Here is a 20,080-nt window from a genome sequence, read left to right on the forward strand (position 1 = left end):
ACAAAGAGGCATTTTTCAGCTAGTAGAGTTTATTTACCTTTTATCATGTACAGGCATAGAAATCAATAAAAATTTGCCAATTAGTAATAAATACTTTTATATGCAGTGGCTTCTAGCTAAGATAATAGCAAAATAATTAAGTCTACACATTTCAGATGCAGTTATTTTCAGTTCATTTTGAAAGAGAAATCTAAGATATATGTCACCTTTTAAATTGCATGTCTGCTTTTAAGTGCGTATGAGATTCCCATAGGTACTTGATATTATTTACTTGCAATTAAGCAACTAGCTGTATATATGCCTGCTACAAGTACCATAAAGTAATAAATAGCTCCATACAAGAAGTAAAACCTCATGTTGGAAGCAAACTGTAAGTCAGTCAGAGTAATGGAAAAGGCCACTCTTCATAAAGGGAATTTATAACAGTTCATATGAACAAGCATATATGAATTGCTTTATGCCAGGCTTTCGCCCAGTGGCATATTGAGCAAAATTTGATCCTGGTTACCAGCAATCCACACATGCTTCTTCATGCCCACATTCTGTTGCAGTGTAATATTCCATTAGAGGCCATTGCTGCACAAATCATCATTTCCCCATATCGGAGTGGTGATGGTAGCATTTTCCCGCCACTATATATCCAGTGATGGCTTCTAGTTTAAAGTATTGTGAGATCTGAGTAAAATAGGCTTCCCCAGTCTTGTGCCCTCAAGATATGTTGGCTGGGAATGATAAGGGTCATAATTCAATACATTTGGAGGATATCTGATGGGGAGAGTTGGTACAGGCATTTAAAAGACGTTGAAGTCAGATTATTGCTTTCCTAGTCTCAGAATTGTGAATGGCAAATACAAAAAGATACAAAATACTTTAATGACCAAGTATAAAATATATACAAGGAATTTGTCTTCGGTGACGAACAGCAAGATCAATGGTGCGTTTGGATAGCAACAGAAAAATAATAAACAGTAACAATAACACTGCCCAGTAAAATAACTTTTTCAAAGGGAAGAAGCCACTGTCCAGTACATATCAAGTCATATAGTATTTAACAGAGCAATGGCACAGGGGAAAAAACTATTCCGATGTCTAGATGTTTTAACATATGGTGCTCTGTAGCGCTGTCCTGAAGGAAGAAGTTGGAACAGATTATATCCAGGATGGGAAGAGTCTGCAGATATCCTCTCTGCCCTCCTTTTAACCCTCACAGTATATAGTTCTTCTATAGAAGGCAGGTGGGTCACAATTATTCTTTCTGCAGACTTATCAATCGTTATAATGCCAAGAGAATGCTGATAGTCTAAACATGTTTCTTAAAAGGTAACACTAGTTTTTTGCAAAACTATTTATATGTACCAAACTCTTAGAAGTCAGTCTAAGAATTAAGAATGAACAGTCAACAGCTGCCATACACAAGCCCCATGAAAACAGTTCTTATCAAAGGTTTGTGCATAGAAAAATACAAGGCTATGAGATAAAATACTATGGCCATGAAAGGCAAGCTTGAACCATAGTAGACCATATGCTGTTTTATCTGTAGGTACTCAGACTACTTGAGTTAGGGAGGAACCCCATCATATCAGCACTAATAAAATTTAATTTTGTAGGACAGCCCTGAAACTATTCAAAATTAATTAAAATGTACTAAGTTCCAAGTTTAATACACAATAATTCAGGATACTGTAGTTACAAGAACCCCCTAAATAATCTACACTGTATTGATCAGAAAGATATTGTCATCCTGAATATATATATATATATTTTTTTTTAAAGCTCCAAGTTCAGACAGCTTAGGCCTTTCACTACAGCTTTAAAAACAGAGAAAAGTAAAGTTCTTATATCTTTGTTTTATCAGAAATATGACATTTTGGATTTTAACTTTGAAATTCAAAGGATATCTGCTTTGAGAAGTTTTGGCGTTGAACTGATATAATAGATGCATAAATTAGTAAATCACACAGGCAGCAGCTAGTTTTGGAAATAAACATGTCAGGATAATAATTACATTCACTGCGTGGTTTTTTTTCTTTTCATTTATTATATAATGCATGTCTAATTTCTGGAGAATGAAATTACAGTTACCATTTCTTTAACTATGATATCAATTTAAATTATTTAATGTGAGGGCTTTTCCTCCTCAAAGGCATTAATTTCCTTTAGACAGTAATGGAATTCAAGCCAGTTCTCAATAAATTCCTAACAATATTCCTCAGTTTAAAACAAGAGTGGAATTATATCTGGAATTCTGAGACCATAAAAGGGCTAAACAAATCACAAAGATTCATCTACTAGAAGGGTAACTGGTGGAATTACTCTCCTCCATGTCTTTTAGTCTTCCAAGATGCTCTTTCCCATCCAATGGTGTCCACAAGGTGATCAAAGAAGTCAACATGGCACCTGCAGTGCATATAAAAAAGGGGCAGTGGTTTAGTTGTGCAGTCACAGACTCCATATTGACTTGTTTGACCCCTGTTGCCACCCAACTTAGGTTTGGGGGAGGATTTGGGGCACATTTCAAACAAAGCACTGGATTGCAGCCTCCCATTACTGCTATTTCCCAAGAATGCCTGAAGGGTGAAGCTTAAAACATCTTTGTAAATAAAGGTGATACTAGAAGCTTGTGCTTTGTTTTCCATTAATTAAATATTAAGTATTCATTAAATATATTTTTTAAATTAAAACTTAGGTGGAGCAGAAAGCAACAAGCTGTCTTCAGGCACACTAAGGCCTCAGGGCATACTATTGCTCTCCATGACTAATATGAATCCAGAGAAGAAAGATTTCCTTGTTTGGATTTTATGGAGATTTGCCCCAAATCAAGATGACCTATTTTGGATTCCACAAAGGAGGTATATCCCCATGGTATTAAAAGTCTTTTCACCATTCCTCATTCTTTACACATCAGAAGTAATTCTCTTCCTATGTTGATTGACAGAAAATAATGAGGAAACTGGAATAAGCTGTAATGAATCATTCCTCAAACGGTAGCTTTCTGGTTGCTATAGCTCGGGCCTCCAGTGCACCATCAGAAGTCACATGTGCTCTTGACATGGTGATTTAGTCAGCTGCCACCTGGCTCTTAACTTTTCATACTAATGCTGTTGCTAAGTGCTTTGGGGCAATATTAGCTTTGTTTAGAAAGTTTCCATTATGCCATTGAAACTATTTTTCCCAGGGATAATATAACATGGATTGCTATTTGTAATTACTCTGACATATATATACAGCTGCATGCAAACGTTTGAATACCCGGGTCAAATTGTATGTTTCGATGGTTCTCTTCATGACAGAAATTTTTGCTGACACAACTCTACTTGGGACAAAGTTAAACATAACATCTTTTTGCAAAGTTGAATGCATACTTGTTATTTCATTGCAGTTTATAGATTCAGAATAAGAAAAAAGTGAATGTAGCAGGTGTGGAAGTTTGGACATTCTTCCAGTTGATTCAGTGCTACTTTTTTTAAAAAAAACAAAAACCTCTAAGTTGTTAATAAGGCCCAAATAATGTGGTTGATTATTTAGCCAGGCAAAAAGAATTCCACCAGTGAATACTCTGAGTCTTCTCACCTGTCAGATTGTGGTGGTTGTTCTGTAACTTTCAACAATTAAGGGCTCCTCTTAGCAGCTGTCTGAGCATTTGAAAATGAAGATAATTCATGCTTACAAAGTAGAGGAAGGCTATTGTGGCATGCTGAATCAGGTAGCGATTGTTATTGTTTAGGATTAAAAATTCATCTGGAAGTCAACCTAAATCACATTAATGGAAGAGATAAATGGCTACTAAATTCTGGAGTGACTGGAAATGGGCTATTGGCACATTGCTAGTCTCAATAATGTATGGGAACAGCAAAAATATGCACATGTAAGATGGGCAACTATGTCTCATAAATAGCAATTGTAGGCAGGGACCATGGAGTTGGGTCATGTAGTTGTATGTTTATCCTATAAAATCCCACTCAAATGTATGGGGTGTTGAGACTTATCTGTGGACTCCAATGAGTGTCAGACCCAAGGCAGGGTCCTTCACAAGATAACCCAGATCTTTCCTTGCACCTTGAAGGGTAACAGTTTTAAAATAAAATCTACTTCTTTTCTTCTTATATAAGTGCATCTTTATTCTTGGAATCTCCCAAACTGGGTAGGGATCTTCTTTTGCAACACAATGCATTCTAAACTCTCCTCTTTGTTAAGTGTGCAGAGACATTTAGGGCACATTCTATTCAATTAACAATTCTTGTCTATTGACTGCTATGCTATTTAGAGGTTTTCCTTTCTTTGGCTTGTTACAGCTATTAAAATAAATCTCTAAATGTGTCCAGCTAACAATTTCAACTGTGAGAAGCATTGTTAAGGAACAAAACTTACATGGAACTGTTGGAGTCAAGGCAAGATCTGGAAAACAAAGAAAAATCTCTGCTAGAATTGCCCTTAAAGACCAGTCAGATCTGCAAAACAATGCACGGATCACTGCAAAGGACCTGCTGAAAAGTTTAGCTGACAATAGAGGAGCGATCTACAGGTCCACGTACACCAGGCTTATATAACAATAATCTCTGTGGGAGAGTTGTCAGAAGGAAACCTTTTCTCTGGCTTTATCACAAAAGTCATTGCCTGAAATAAGCAAAAAAAAACTTTAATATGCCTAAAATACTTTGGAGCAAAGTGCTTTTGAACTGCACAGCCACAAGGACACAAGATATATTTGGAGAAAAAAGGCTGAAGCATTTGAGGGAAAGAGCACCTTGTCACCTATTCTGCTGTTAAGCATGGGGTGGTTCTATTATGCTTTGGGGGGTGTGGCAATCAGTGACACAGGAAATTTTGTGGGTGAAAAGACGCATGGATTCAATTAATGCATGGATTCAATTAATGATCAACATATCCTAGAAGCTAATGTCCCACAAGCAGCTAAGAAATGGAAGCTGAAAAGTGGTAGGATATTTTAGCAAGACAACATTCTGAAACACATTTCCAAATCAACCATGAAGTACTTAGAGAAAAGATAAAAGTTTTGGAATGGCCTCCCAATCCCAATCCCAATCAATATTATTGACAACCTTTGGAGATATTTCAAGCATGCAGTGATCAGTGGGCTTTTGCATTCAACTGTATATATAAAATTGTATCCATTCTTCATTTCCATCTACTGGCAAATTAATCATATGAGTATTCTCTATTTTAAATAAAACTATATATGTCAAAATGAGGGAATGGCTTTGTAAATAGTAATTTAAGATATAAAGGTGTATCTAAGATTCATTCTTGATTCAAGATAATTAATTTCCAGGAAAATACTTTAATGTCAGTTTAGATTATTTGCCATTCAGCCCAGTGGTGTCTGTCTGTCTGGCAAAGACTCACCATAATATCAGAAAGAGGTCCTCCCCATTATCTGGTGCCTAATCCTTTACTTGGAGACTGAATCTGAAAACCTCTGTGGGGAAAGCAGCCTTCCCTAAACAGAGTCTTTTAAATGCTTCAGAATTACAACTCTCAGAATTCCCAACGGTAAGTCTAACAGTCCTGTTCTTAGGAAATTCTGGGAATTGTATTCCAACACAACTGGAGGGTACAAGTTAAGACTGATAATGCTATGCATTATACAGAACTCTGTATCCAGGATCACCTAGAGGACTCCCTGGGAATATCACAACATTTTTCTATTGTGTTAAAAATTGAGATTTGGGAAGCTTCCTTTCAAGATATCAGTGCTTTTTTTAATTGCCTTAAGTGGCAAAAAGAACACAGTTCTCATGAAAGCAGCTATTTTCAAATATCCCCTACTGATGTGAGTGCTCCCACTATATTTTACCTTATCTTCAGTAAATTGAAACAATTGCTGCAATTAAAAAAATCTGTGGACTGCAAGTCTTCTGAGATGCATAATTTATTTTAAAAAGGGGTGGCGCTGAGAATTTGAAATAAGAAAATTCTGCACTTACTGCTGTGCATACAGTTGTACCATCCACTTCTTTATTTATCTGTAATAAGTGATTCTTAAATGAATAGTTAGGGAACAGAGTTAGCACTCTGTAGGAGATATGTTGCTATTTATTCATGCTGATGAAAATGATGGCTTAGAATTTCAGTAGCACAATGTATGACATGCTCTGGAGGCTGCAAAGATAGTGCAGGGAGTCTGCATAAAGCTTACATTTATATTCTCAGAAATTCCAAGAAAACTCAAGGTGGATTTAAATAAAGTGATACATAAATAAATTTAAAACAGCAGGAATACAACCAAATAGAAATAAATAGCTATTTCTATACCACTGTACCATGACATTCCAGCAAAGATTTGTGAGAAAAAGCATGTCTTTACTGCAAATCCAGTTTTTTCAGGTTCAAGGAATTCCCAAAACAGTCATCTGGAACATCACTTGAAATAGTCTAAAGGTAGCACAGGAAGGGGGTGCAAGGTCAGAATACATTGTTTTGTAATATGTGTTGTGTTGTTTTTGCCATGCCTTACTTCCAGGCTCTTTCTTTCTGTTGCAACAGACTAATGCACTTCCCCTGTGGAGAATACCCTTGGATTATCAGTGAGATGGTCTTAAATCAGCTGCAAAATGTTGTGAAAATAGCAACAACTTTGATGAGATGAGATCATTAGCAGCCTACTTGATGGGATCACTGCTGCTCCTCTGATCTCAGGGTATATTTACCTATAAACAAAGCTATTTGCAGAAACTGAAACTTCCCCTTGCAGATGTTTGTCAAGCACATAACCAGTGCATAATAAATATTACGAATTGTCCTGATGCCTATCGGTAATGAAACCTGGCTGAGTCAGACTTTTGCTTCAGTTATTAGCTGCTGGGACTTGGGCTGGAAATCTTCATTGGTACAGGGTCTACCAAAACTGTTTACATGTCAGACTTTCCCAGAGTTGGCACCTTTCAAATATGTAGGACTAGAACTTTCATCACGTCTTGCCCCAAGGCTGTTGCTTTCTTTTTCAATGTACATCATGAGCACAAGTTAGAAGGGAGTGTTACACATTATGTAATAGGCAACTAAGTCATTGTGCATTTTTCTTTTTCTTTACTATTTTTTTCCTTTTCCACTGTATTTTGACCCATAATCCTTAAGAAACCTTAAATAGTGATCTGTGATTTCTACTGTATTCTTCTGACAACTCAATAGCCTAATATCTTTGTACAAGACTACAATTTCCACTTACGAGGTTGATCAAATGTAGATAATGGAAAGTGTTGAGGGATGTTTCAAGTAATATGTACTTTCCCTTCCTCCACTGACAGAGTGAGTAGAAGGCAATAGTGGTTTTTTTGACCATGCAGCATCAGCATATTTCTCATTACCAATCTAACCCAGTTTGATTGTGGTATAGATTTCCTTGAATATTGCATAATAACACTTATTTTACAAATCACTGAAGCAGCTATATTAGCAAGCTGGTTATAATATTTTAAAAAAAACTCCAAAATTTTAAATTGATTTTGTAATAGATGCAGTTAAATTTATTGTAGGAAAGCTAAATCTCAAGCATATTTAGCAGCCTTCACTGATCAAGAAGATATGATGGGAGTGAAAAGGGCAACACCTGGCATTTCATGTTTGGATCCTCAAGAAAGAATCGAAGGCTACGATCTTAGACCATAGCAAGATTGTAAAGTAACTGTTCAAAATGAATCTTGCCAGCCAAAGCGGTGCAGAACACTGGGCTTTAGTGTTCACATATGCCCATGTATGTCTTGGAGCACTAGAATCAAAGTACATTAGCCCCATTTACTTGAGTTAAAGCCAACACTCAACAGTGGAAAAAGGTGACAAGTGTATGTGGGTGCATACACAGACTCACACAATTTGGAAATGGCATCTTTACTAGCTCTATATAGTAGGGACAATAAAAGGGAGGAAAAAAATCCCAAAACAGCAATCAGAAAATTAAAACTTGGAAAATAAAAATAATCGGGTGGGGCATACAATATATTTTACATTTTGACATGTCCTTTCAGTACTCATCAGCATTTTAAGTGAGGTTGTTAGATACTGTTAGATACTCTTCACAATGGAGGACTCTGTTTTAGTTCAGATTAGAGGTACAGGTATTCTCGGTTTTTCTATTCCTTCAGTTTAAATTACTCTTTCTTTACATAACCACTGTTCTCACTTGCTGGCTCCAGTTTTATCAAAAGATAGCATCATTTGCTTGTTTTTAGAATGCTATCAGAGCTTAGATCATGATCGTATTAGCCAAGAGTTTTTGTTTTGTTTTGTTTTGTTTTTGCTATGTATCGTACCAGCCAGTTTTTAACCTCTGCTAAAAACGGCGCAGTGTATTAAATTACCTTCCTTGCTGTAAGTCTGTTTCATGTTTGCCACATAGGCAGATACAATTATTTACATAGTAGAAGATCATAAGAATACATTAATATTGTGATCAAAACTCCCGCACAAAAGTTTTTTATACTTTGCACGTATGGTGGACTAAGATACGGTCAGTGCCTCTTTTTTTCCTCTCTCCCCAGTAAGGTACAAATCTAGGTACACTCCCTTCCTGGAGCAGAGCCTGGGTTGAAGTTTGTGCCAAAAGAGCCAAGACAGAAAAGGATAGAACAGGGTAGAGGTGGAATTAAGATGGAATCTGGCAGAGCAGAATGAAGCTGGAACAAATCTTAGCCAGTTGCAAGTACAATTAAGTAGATTCCAGAAATGAGTAGCTTTTTGTACCTCAGTACCAGTTATCTGGTGAAAAAAAAAGTGTTGTTGTGTTTGTTCATACAGTACTGTTAGCATTGCCATCTACAGTTTGTCTTTAAAACTCTTTCAGTGCTTGCTCATACTATTACAAAGCATGTAGACACAAGTTATAGGAACCTTTATGGTGTCTAATCTACAGGATTTGCAATTTTTCTTCTTTCCTAGCCAGGTGTAATGTTGGGCAAATTATATCCATTTTATTTCTTCTTATCCATTCTAGTAATGAACTTTTCTTGTGGGATTTTGCTGATTGCAGGAAATAGTTGGCTGGCCTGGCTTCTTCCTTCCCTCCCTCCTTTTCAGGGTCATGTATAGCTTGGTAATCATCTCGAAAGAATAAAATTGCTGCCAGTAAGACAGTGTTCCTCAACCTTCACAACTTTAAGATATGTAGACTTCAACAACATGGCTGGCTGGGGAATTCTGGGAGTTGAAGTCCACGTATCTTAAAGTTGCGACGGTTGAGGAACACTGCAGTAAGAGACAGAATGATCCTCTTATTTTTTCTAGGCCAGATTTTGAGTCAAATCTGTCCCTTTCCATTGAGAGACTCATTTGCATTGCAAACTAATAATATATAATTGTATCTGTTGTTTTGGTGTTCTTTCCCTTAACTATTATCATCTAGTAAATTTTACAGTAATTTCTTAGTACCCTAGTCTACAGACACAGTTTGTTTTTTTAATAACAGCTTGGGGGCATCCTTTCCAACTTGATGTTGAGACATGATGGAATACAACTCCCATCAATTGCTATCCAGCATGACAATAACTTGTGATTCTATACATATGGAGGGCATCAGGTTGAGAAAGGGCAACATAGGTAATGCTAGAATATTTAATAATGTGGAATCCTTGGTGCTGTCTGAACTTGGTTGGTTGCTTGCAGATGTTTCATTACCCAACTAGGTAACATCATCAGTGCTAGTGAGTGTGGGGTTTGCTCCCTGTTTATATACAGTAGATTGCCCTGCCAGTTTTGGTGGGGGTGTGGATTAGGGTGTTGTTTTCTGCTTGATTAGGGCATTGTTTTCTGCCTGGTGTTAATCCCTGCTTATCTGGGTATTGGTTGCTGGGGAGGATGTGTTCTGGTCTTGTTTCCTTCTTAGCTTTTTTTATTGTCTCTTTTGAATGGTGCATAAATGTGGTTTATTTCTATGTGTCTATTGATGGCTGATTTGTCTGAATGCCAAGCTTCCAGGAATTCCTTAGTGTTTTTGCATAGGATTATTATTTATGATTCAATATAATGTACTTGCATTAAAATTTATTTAAAATACGTTCTGCTTGCATCCAGCAAGGAACAAAACTAATTTCTATGAAAGGCTATGCAAGTTGTATTTTTCAACCCAGGAATTTTTCATATTCCTTTTCATCGTATCAATGTACATAAAATCAGTGCTGTGCACTATGATGAAAATTCTCTGCTGGATAAATAGTGGATTTCAGAATTATGACAATTATGTTATGCAGGCTTATACATAGATGAATCTGTACATGTAGCACTCACCTTCCTATGACGGAGGTCTTACTGAAACAAATATAGGTGAAGTGTTGGCTGAATTACTATAGCAACCATGCTGCACTTTTACTTGAAAGGTTCATTATAAAAGTAAGGTAAATGGTCTCCTTTCTTACTGACTATATGGCAATAAAAGGGTGATTGTTCAAGTGGCAGCATTCAATTATTTTGTCTCTGATGTTATCTACATGTAAGAAAATATAGCTTTTGTGGATCCCTCAGCAACTTTAAATTTTTTTTGTCAGAATAAAGATGCAGAACAAAAAATACGTTCTTGGAGGGTTAAGGTCTTGAGTTCTAACAAAGCTAAGATGATTCAGCCAAGTGGTAAAATTATTTCTTAATTGTGTGATCGCAAAGTGAAGTGTTACAATTGTACTTGGCAGAACTGATTCTGGAAAAAATTGCCCATTGTGGGACAAAAGAAACTCCACAAGTTAAAGAATGCTACCTATGGGTGCAGTTTAAGAAGAATGGCAAAAGGGATGTAAGGAATTTATACTTACTGAATTTCAGCCACTATAATGCAACATGGCCTTTGGGCATGAAATGCTTTCTTTGTGGAATAACTGCTTTGATATGTTTAAGAAAGCTACATTAACCTGGCAACTGGTAGAAATGAACAGTAATGTAAAACAGGTGTGAAGTTTCCTTCTGGGAGAAAGCAAACAAATTATAGCTGTTTTGTTCTAAAAGCAATTTATTTTTGTAATCTAAAAATGAAGTGCCCTCCAATAGGAAATAAATTATTTCTGCAATTAAACTCTTGAGGAAGAGTGTTCCTACCTCCTGTTTTCCTCCAAAATTATAACCCTGGGAGGTAACCTGAGAGTGACTGGTCCCCAGTGAGGTTCATGGTGGAAGGTAAACTAGTACTTGAATATCCTTGGATTTGGGTATCCTTGGACTTGGGTATCCAATCCAACACTTTAACTCTTACATTTTCCAACACATGTAATAAGCATTAATTTGGGATAAGCTGCATAACAGATTCAGCCCCATAAATGAATTTTAGCTTCTTCATCATCTGTGCTAAGTACATTTCTGCAAACAGTCACAAGAGCAAAAAAGAGTTCATAGATCTTTGCTGAGTCATATATCATATATATATATATACATGTTGTTGTTGTTCAGTTGTTAAGTCGTGTCCGACTCTTCGTGACCCCATGAACCATATTGCGCCAGGCCTTCCTGTCCTTCACTGTCTCCCTGAGTTTACTCAGTTTCATGCTCATTGCTTCAGTGATACTATCTAACCATCTCATCCTCTGCCGTCCTCTTCTCCTTTTGCCTTCAATCTTTCCCAGCATCAGGGTCTTTTCCAAAGACTCCTCTCTTCGCATTAGGTGACCAAAGTATCTGAGCTTGAGCTTCATTATCAATCCTTCCAATGAGCAATCAGGGTTGATTTCCTTTAAGATTGACTGGTTTGACCTCCTAGCAGTCCAGGGGACTCTTAAGAGTCTATACATAGTATATACATGTATGACACATATATAAAACAGGATTGTGCCCACTAGCTCCAGCCTCTCGACATGACCAGTGTTCACAAACTGAATGCCAAATGTGTACAGGGCTTCCCTGCATAGATTCCAATGCTCAGAGGTGCAAAATGCACCTCCATCCCCCCAATATTGCTTATATAAAAATGAATCAAGCTTATGCATGTTTGATTCAAGCACTTAAACCCATATACAATCAGGGATCCTAACACGTATTTGTCTGGTACACTACAGAGGTGGCATTTGGAGTACAAGTATGGTTCTCTTCATGGATACAAACTAAGATTGGCAGAGAGATTGGAGGGCTGATTTAAAAAATACCTGTAGATTTAGAGAATATCAATATGAGAATGACATGTTCATTCCTCCATTAAACATCCCATATGCACAAAAGCCTATTATAAGCAAGGAACAGGTACTTAGGTTATAACTGCTTCCCTTTATGTTCCTGCTTTCCATACAGGAAGAGATATCATAGAACCAGCTTTTTCCAACCTCAGTGTGCCCCAAGTGTGTTTGGCCTACAAACTAATAACTCCTAGCCAGCAGTGGGGGAGGGCATCAAGCAGGAAACTGCAAATCCCTGGAGGATTATAATATATGCTTTTTAAACATTAGTCATGAGATAAGCAACAATGAACTGGAATTGTTCTGATGCAAAGACTATAGGCTGGATTCAAGCCAAACAGTGTGTTTGCCTGTCTGAACCAACTGTTATGCATTCAATAAACTATTGTTGGGAAAATTTCAGCTTAGCATGTTGTGGGAATGTCATATATGTCACAAGTTTCACATGGGAAGGTATTTGCTTGAAAGCACCCCAATGTGAAAATTGCTACATATTGCAAGTCTGTTTTTATTTAAACCCAATTCCTGGCAACTGCATGGGCAGGATCATGTAGTTTCCTTGGGAAAAATTAAGAAGGTAATTTGCTCTTGTATTCATTCAGGATTTTATTTTTTACTTCACAATGTAGCCTATAGCTATGGAATTGTAGACTGTCCAAATAAGAGAACAGTACATTGGTCATGTAACTTTGTTAAAGCAATCTTGTGTCTACAATTCTGTTGAGTATCAGCTTTTGTGGTGTATTATTTTACTATCCATGCACTAGGAATGCCAGATGATAAACTGACATTGACATTACATCAGGGGTACCATTGGTGTCCATTTTTTACACTGAGATTGATGAAGTCTATAGTCCTTGTATTGACTCCTTGGTTTGCCAAGCATACTTCTGCATTCAAAAGACAATTAACATGCTATATTAACTGCTATGAAAACGTGCAGCCTGCCTTACAAAGTATTTTAAACTCAAAACGGCTCACAAAAAATTCAAAAGTATGTTGAAAACTCTACACATGCATCCAACTGTATTCAGTGAAGCTTACTTCTAAGGAGGGAGGGAGGGAGGGAGGGACGGAGGGAGGGAGGGAGGAAGAGAGAGAGAGAGAGGATTGTTCTGTTAATAAAGCAAAACTTCAATAGTACTGAAAGTCAAGAAAGAGGAAGCAAGCCTGTATGTATATCTACAGCTGGTTTTGAATTTGTGATTCTCGTCGCTAACCATCATAATGAGGAAGAGGAGAAGGGGGAGATACTGGTAACGACAATCGTGCATTTTCTGATGTAATCCTTCAAAGTCTCTGTTCGATCCAATCGTATCTCTGTTGCCTCTTTCGGAATTTGAACTGATTCCAGAGGGGCTTTTGCACCCAGATAAGTGTGTCACATCAGTAATGAGGTCGGTCAAGACAACGTTTCTTGTCACTCAGCAAAATTCCAAACCGAGACCAAGAAGAGTCAACATGGAACAGGCAGCTCCAGGGCTTGGAGGTAGCGCGAGCCTTGTTTTTCCCTTCCCCGACCCCTCCCTAGACTGTACGGCCCCAGGTGACGGAGGCCTCTTCCCTCCCCGCCCGCCTGCCTGCGTCCCCTTAGCTCTGCCCCCAGGAGTCCCGCCGGCGGGGCTTTTCACAGGCGTCGCTCGCGGATGCTGAGCCAAAGTCAGCCCTTCCCGAACAACCCTGCGCGCAATTTGCTTCTCCAGGCGGCAACCTCCGACCGCAAGTCCAGAGCCAGCTGGGCTGAGGAGCCCTGGCTGTGGCTGCGGGAGCCGGGCGGCCGGGCTCTCGGCGGTGTCCCCGCTGCAGCTGAAGATGGAGCAGCCGCCTCACGAGAGCCACCCGCACCAGGAGCGCGCTCGTTCGCACACGGTGACCACGACCAGCAGCTCCTTCGCGGCCACCTTCTCGTCCAGTTCCAGCACGCTCGCCTACGACAGGGAATTTCTGAAGACGATTCCCGGAGCGCTCATGGTGACTGAAATCGTAAGTCTACCACTCCCAGGGGGCGGTCGCAGGCAAAGCGAACGTGGGAGTAAGTCCCACGGACTTGGCTTAAATAGACGCGTCAGTACACGTGCCACTAAAAGCCTGTATTCGCACGTTGCCTCAAGCTGCATTTTGGCTTTAGCGGGCTTTGTGGACGCAGCCCACGTGGTTAGCTTACCGGTCAGTGTGGCTTGCAAGTCCAGGAAATCGGGTTATTTGGTTTAATTTTAACCTTGTCAAAACAGTTACTAGGATTTTTCAGCAAGGATTTTTCCTCTTGTTACAATATATTTATTTACCTGGGATTTCCACCCCGCCGTCGCCACTCTTCGCTCAAAGCAGTCCACAAGTAGGTTCTAGGACCCAGATCTCTAGTAAGAGGGGCAGAAGGGGCATTTGGCCTCAAGCCACAAGGAACCTTTAAATTTAGGCAATCTTCTGCATCTTCTCTTTAAAACCATTCAAATTATGTCTCACTGTTTTCCGTGTCTTCGTTTCTTTTCACAAATCATTGTTTTAAGTTTTACTAAGGGTGAAGGCCTCAAAATCCAGAAGCATATTTTAAATGTCTGAGCAACATAATGAATTAACATAAATAATTATATAATGTATTCTGAAAACCTGGGAGTGGTTAAAAACCAAGAAAGATCTGTTTTATTCATTTTGGCTTGTGGCTTGTGTAAGAGGCAATTTGGTCTACTGATTAAGGTGCTGGACTGGGAGCATCTTAATAACTAGGGAACTAGCTGGGTGACTTTGAGCCTCGGATGAAGGCAATAATCAACCCCTTGCAAAAATGTTGCCAAGAAAACTGCAGGAACGTGTCCATGTAGTCACCAAGACTGACTTGGAGGCAAAAAAAAAAAATGGTTTGTAGTCAATTCACATTGTGGGCACCCTGAACATGTGCAGAACTTTCAGATTGCTTTAGAAATGCCAGGACTGTTGTCAATGAAGCCATTTTATGGGTGTAAGCCTTGTGCAAATTATACTTTTGATTTTTAGATAACCAAGCAACATGTACATTTCTTTGCAAATGTTATAAGGAAATAGAACATTTTTTCCTCAGAAGAACAGCTCTATTTGCCAATTGCAGCAAAGACAACAAAGAATATAGCTGCAAGTTGCAACTTAAAGATTAATGAATTTATTCAAGCCCACTCATAATTTGTTTCCCTGAAACCTTGTAATAAATAGGTTTCCTATATATTTCTTCAGTTACATGTATCCCCTGCCCTGAAGAAAAGAAAGAAAGATACAGTTTATTGCTCTATGAACAACTGTTGAAAAGCTAGAAAAGTTTTACTGTCTTCCTATAAGATACGATCTTTAGGTGGCCACTATTAAATTGGCTCCTTTTCTGAAGTGCTACATCGCTTTCTGTTTTCTTACTCTGGAGTTTACCTCCATTCTGTGTCCCCAGTTGACACCCTTCCTAGTTGCTTTTCTCCATTTGTGGAAAAAAATTCAGACTCAGGACAGCTGAAAACTTGGACAAAGAACATGTTCAGCTGGCTGGAATGAAAAGGCTGGGAAACTCCTTGGGTTTGACTTCTGTAGTTTTATTCAAGTGGGAATATAGGATGATCCAGTAATTGCCGTGGACAATGGATTACTGAGGACTTTTTCTGAAACCCAGCATCAGGTGAATCCTGTTCTTCTTCCTGAAGCAGAATGACACTGTGCACTCAGGGCAGACTTTGCCACTGTAAACACTTTAGTACCTCTGGTCATATCTTATTCTGTTAACTACTGGCAAAAAAGCTGCTGAGGAATGAAGCTATCAACTCAGAAATCCACTCCAGGAATGTGCACTGTAGGAGAACAGCTGGGAAGAGAGGGGAATGTGGAGGTGCTTTCAGTAATTCATTATCAGAGTGCATAGAATATAACATAGAAAGTTGGGCATATTTTGTACCTTGACAAATGTTATCTACTTACTAGTTTCGTGTATTAAAAATAACAGTGGGCATTCTTAGCCACAGCTATAAATTTTTGGAAGACTATAAGGACCTCACTGTTAGGGAGAGTGATGCAAAATGGGGCCACTGCATCAGCATGAAGGTGGGTCCAGGATTTTATGGCATTTTGTGTTGGGCTGAGGATTTTTTTTAATCCCCTCCCACCTGTGAAAGTCAATTTAAGGTTTTAACTTTGTGTTCTCTGCCTTAAAATGGTGGGAAAGTAACAGTTTTTTTACAACAGCACCTCTGAAATGTTGTAGTGTGTTCAGAGGGGGGTTGGGGGTTAAAGAAAGATACTTGGGAGGTGCAAAGAATCATATGTGGCCCTGGGGTTCAGGTTACTCACCCCGATTTAAAATATTTTTACCCTACAGTTCTAGTATTTGCAATAGGCAGCTAAGACAACTAATGAGCAACATAATTTAAAATAGTTGCAGCATTTAAAAGAAAAAGATATCAGCAGATACAACCATTACAAAACAGAACAGAGCTCAGAAATTAATGTGCTATATTTATGTGTTTATAATTAACAAATGTATTTAACTTATCCCAGTGAAAACATTTTTTTAAAAAAATGCATCACCAGTATTAAAACACTGTACAATATATACTGGTGACTAAAATTAGCAGCAGTAAAATGGCTTGCCAAGAGAAATGCCGAAGCTTTGAAAATAGAACCTTAACCTTACCTGTGTTTTTGTCTGATATTTAAATATTTATTATTGTATGCTTTCTTACTACATTTTCTGTATTACCTAACAGTCCTTCTCTCTGGATCCTTTCAAAATAGAACTCAAAAACCTCATAAAAGCATAAAATAATAAATACAACATAAAACATGAAAGGAATTCAACAATTGGAAGAAAAAGAATGAAAACTAACAGTAGGAGGGCATGGATCTAGAACAGTGTTTCTCAACCTCAGCAACTTTAAGATATATGAAGTTCAACTTCCAGAATTCTCCAGCCAGCATGCTGGCTGGAGAATTCTGGGAGTTGAAGTCCACACATCTTAAAGTTGCTGAGGTTGAGAAATACTGATCTAAAATATACAAACCTTTTTTTAAAAAAACAAAAGGCCAAAAAGATATCCTACCTTCAGCAAGTGAACTTCTTTGGAGAGTTCCAACAGGGACATTCAGAGTTTACAGGGACATTAAGAGGCCTCAGAAACTGAGGTAAAGTTTTGTCAGGTCTAAATGGAAGGCAGTGAACTCTTGAGGACCCCCACATTCATTCTTTCCATCTGAATTTTATTTATATATAAATTTTATTAAAAGTTTTAAAAAGAAGATAAAAACTAACAAAAACTAATATAAGTAAAGAAGAAAGGAAAAGGGGGGGAAGTACAAAAAGTGCAAAAAGAAAAGATAATGAAATAGAAAGAAGAAGCTTCTGATTTTCTTTGCAAATACAAGTATGGTTATTACAAGATTATCTCTTACTCTATGGTTACAAAAAGAAAAGCTCTCTTTTCTATTAACTATTTTTTTCTAATCATCAAAACCACAAATCATAAATTCATTTTTTTCTGTTTCATGCAAAAAGTCCATAAGGGGTTTCCAGTCAGCAATAAATGTAGATATTGTCTTTTCTCTGAAGTCAATTTAGCCATCTCAGCAAGTTCCATCATCTTCACCAACCATTCCTCCATTGTGGGTCGTGCCAGACCTTTCCACTTTTGAGCATATAATAATCTCGCTGCAGTTATCATATATAAAAACAAAGTTCCATGACTTTTTTCCAGCTGTCTGTCCATTAGTCCCAAAAGAAAAGCCTCTCCATCTGAATTTCTGATGAGGGTAGAATGAAGTAGGATCTCCACCAATGATCTGAACAGATGGGAAAATCATGCAGAAGCAGATGATATTTTAAATAAGAATCCAAGATTTCTCCCCCCCCCCCCCCGATATACAAGTGCTTTCCATAGAGAAAATACGTACAGGATAAACTCAGACATCACATTGAACTTTGTTTCAACCATAGTTGGTTGAATATGCCACATCGCACTATGCCTTGCTTCACATAAAAATCAAGTCCATTCTTTGAGTTGTGGTCTATTCCTGGTGGCTTCATGGATATGGCCAAGCAGGGCTTTTTTAAGCTATAATGTGGCAGTGGTTTGTCATTGTGCTCTTCCAGGATATTTTTTTGAGTTCATAGTCTAGCCTACAGTCCTGGGAGTACCTGATACTTTCCATCCAAGTACTAATCAGGTCTAACCCAATTTATTTTAATCAGGTCCAGACAAGATGAACCATGATAAAGTAACCATGATTTGATAAATAAATCACAACTGGCTGGGTTCACATAGCACATTAAGCCATAAACGATTGTTTATGAATAGTTAGATCCCATAATATACTAATCCATCCCACCCACCCCCATGACATTATACATCTGGATATGCATTCCAGTAAACAAAATATACAGAATCTTGCTGTTCTGGAGATCTGAAGCTAGGTACTGAGGTGAAATCACACTGTAACTGCAACCCAGTTTGAACTTACTAAAGACATGCAGACCAGATCATACACTGCACCATGCCCTAATTTTGTTTTTGTTTTTTAATGTGGACTTGGCCATCACATAGTTTGTTAACTATAATTTATAGTTAGTCCAATGTATCTACCCAACCAGTTGAGGATTATTCAGCAAAACATAACTAAGGCACCATGAGTTAATGTGATTGTAAACTCAGCCATTTGCTGATTGAATTGTGTGAAGCAGTTCTGCAATTTTGTTTCATATTAAAAACTGAATGGTGGTGCTTTTTGGATAACACGACTGAAAATAAAACATTTGACTCTTCTTTAACGGAACAAAGACAGTTTTAAAGTCCAACACTGTATTCATTTATTTAGAATAAACAAATAAATTTACATTAATTTGCAATGAGTACAGAGTGCTTAGATAGTGAAAACTGTTCTTTCACAGGAGTTCTGTGTGAATGTAATCATACAATCAAGCTGTAACTGTACTATTTCTCTCCTTCAGTTGCCTTGGTCGAAGAGGTTGCTACAGGCACAGCTCTGGTTTAAAGAATAGTCAGTGAGTGGTTTTACTCTCGGCCGCAACATTCATTAGCCGCCACACCCTTAGTGTGGTGCTCTGCCAAAGTGATTAGAAACTGGCAGATTATTCTTGTGCTGCCAATATAGTCTTAACATTTTTAATAGCAGAATATACTTGTATTGGCAAATAGTGATCTAGCTGTTTACATATAAAATCAGAAATGTCCTTTGCCTTTATGATCATAAATTCTGTTTCAAATGATTATACAGAGTGCCACTGTGATTTTTTTGGGTGGGTGAGTATGTGCATGTCCCTCCCCAGTACAATTTAATTTTAAGTGGTTAATGATTACAAGAATCTAAAACACGTACCATTTGTTTTTTGTGAGCGCTTTGCTCTACCTTTATAAATTACTCTGGTTGATGCAAAAACTATTTCTTTGGTTACATATACCTTGATGTTTTGAGAATAAAAATAGAATATATCTGCTTTTGCAGATAAACAATAGCTCCCTTTGCTATTGTTTCCAAGAACAACTAAGCAAATAAAGGGGAAATAGCTTCATATTGGAGGGGCAGCATTCTTATCAAATGTTACCTCCTTGTGACAAAGAATGTTGGTAAAAACTGGTAATGACAATTTAAAGTTATCATCTTTTGTGTACAGATTGGAGACTCCATTAAGGATGAAAGTTTTCAGATATAATCCATTTTTCTATTGTTCGGGAATAAATCTCACTCAACACCATGGAACTTCTCAGTAAACCTGTAAAGGATTGCATGCTTTACATGTTTGTGATATAAATGAGACTATACAGTATTTCAAATATCAAAATGTTCTGAAATCACTGAGGTCAAATATTTTATTAAAATGGTTTCCATATTACCTTGTTGCAAATGAAATAATAAATGTGGCTTATTAAGAATAACCCATGCTGACGTTTCTGGGAATTCAGTCGATCTATAAGGTTCCTGATTAGAGAAGGCTAAGAGTTATGATGGCTGGTGTGGGTCTTCCG

At 37.8% G+C, this 20,080-nt stretch overlaps 1 protein-coding gene across 1 annotated transcript in view; it reads left to right on the forward strand.

Moving 5' to 3' along the window:
- The first annotated feature begins 13,458 nt into the window (after positions 1–13,458).
- The window catches only part of CMTM8 (CKLF like MARVEL transmembrane domain containing 8), a 33,678-nt gene continuing 27,056 nt past the window's right edge, over positions 13,459–20,080 (forward strand). The window contains exon 1 of the mRNA XM_088150866.1: positions 13,459–14,081. Coding sequence (XP_088006992.1) covers positions 13,911–14,081 — 171 coding nt within the window. The 5' untranslated portion in view covers positions 13,459–13,910. The remainder of the gene's footprint in view (positions 14,082–20,080) is intronic.

The sequence above is a fragment of the Python bivittatus genome, unplaced genomic scaffold (assembly GCF_059951505.1).
Source record: "Python bivittatus isolate LINGU-HERP-01145 unplaced genomic scaffold, Pbiv_v1 ctg000610_np1212, whole genome shotgun sequence".
NCBI classification, from domain to species: Eukaryota; Metazoa; Chordata; class Lepidosauria; order Squamata; family Pythonidae; genus Python; species Python bivittatus.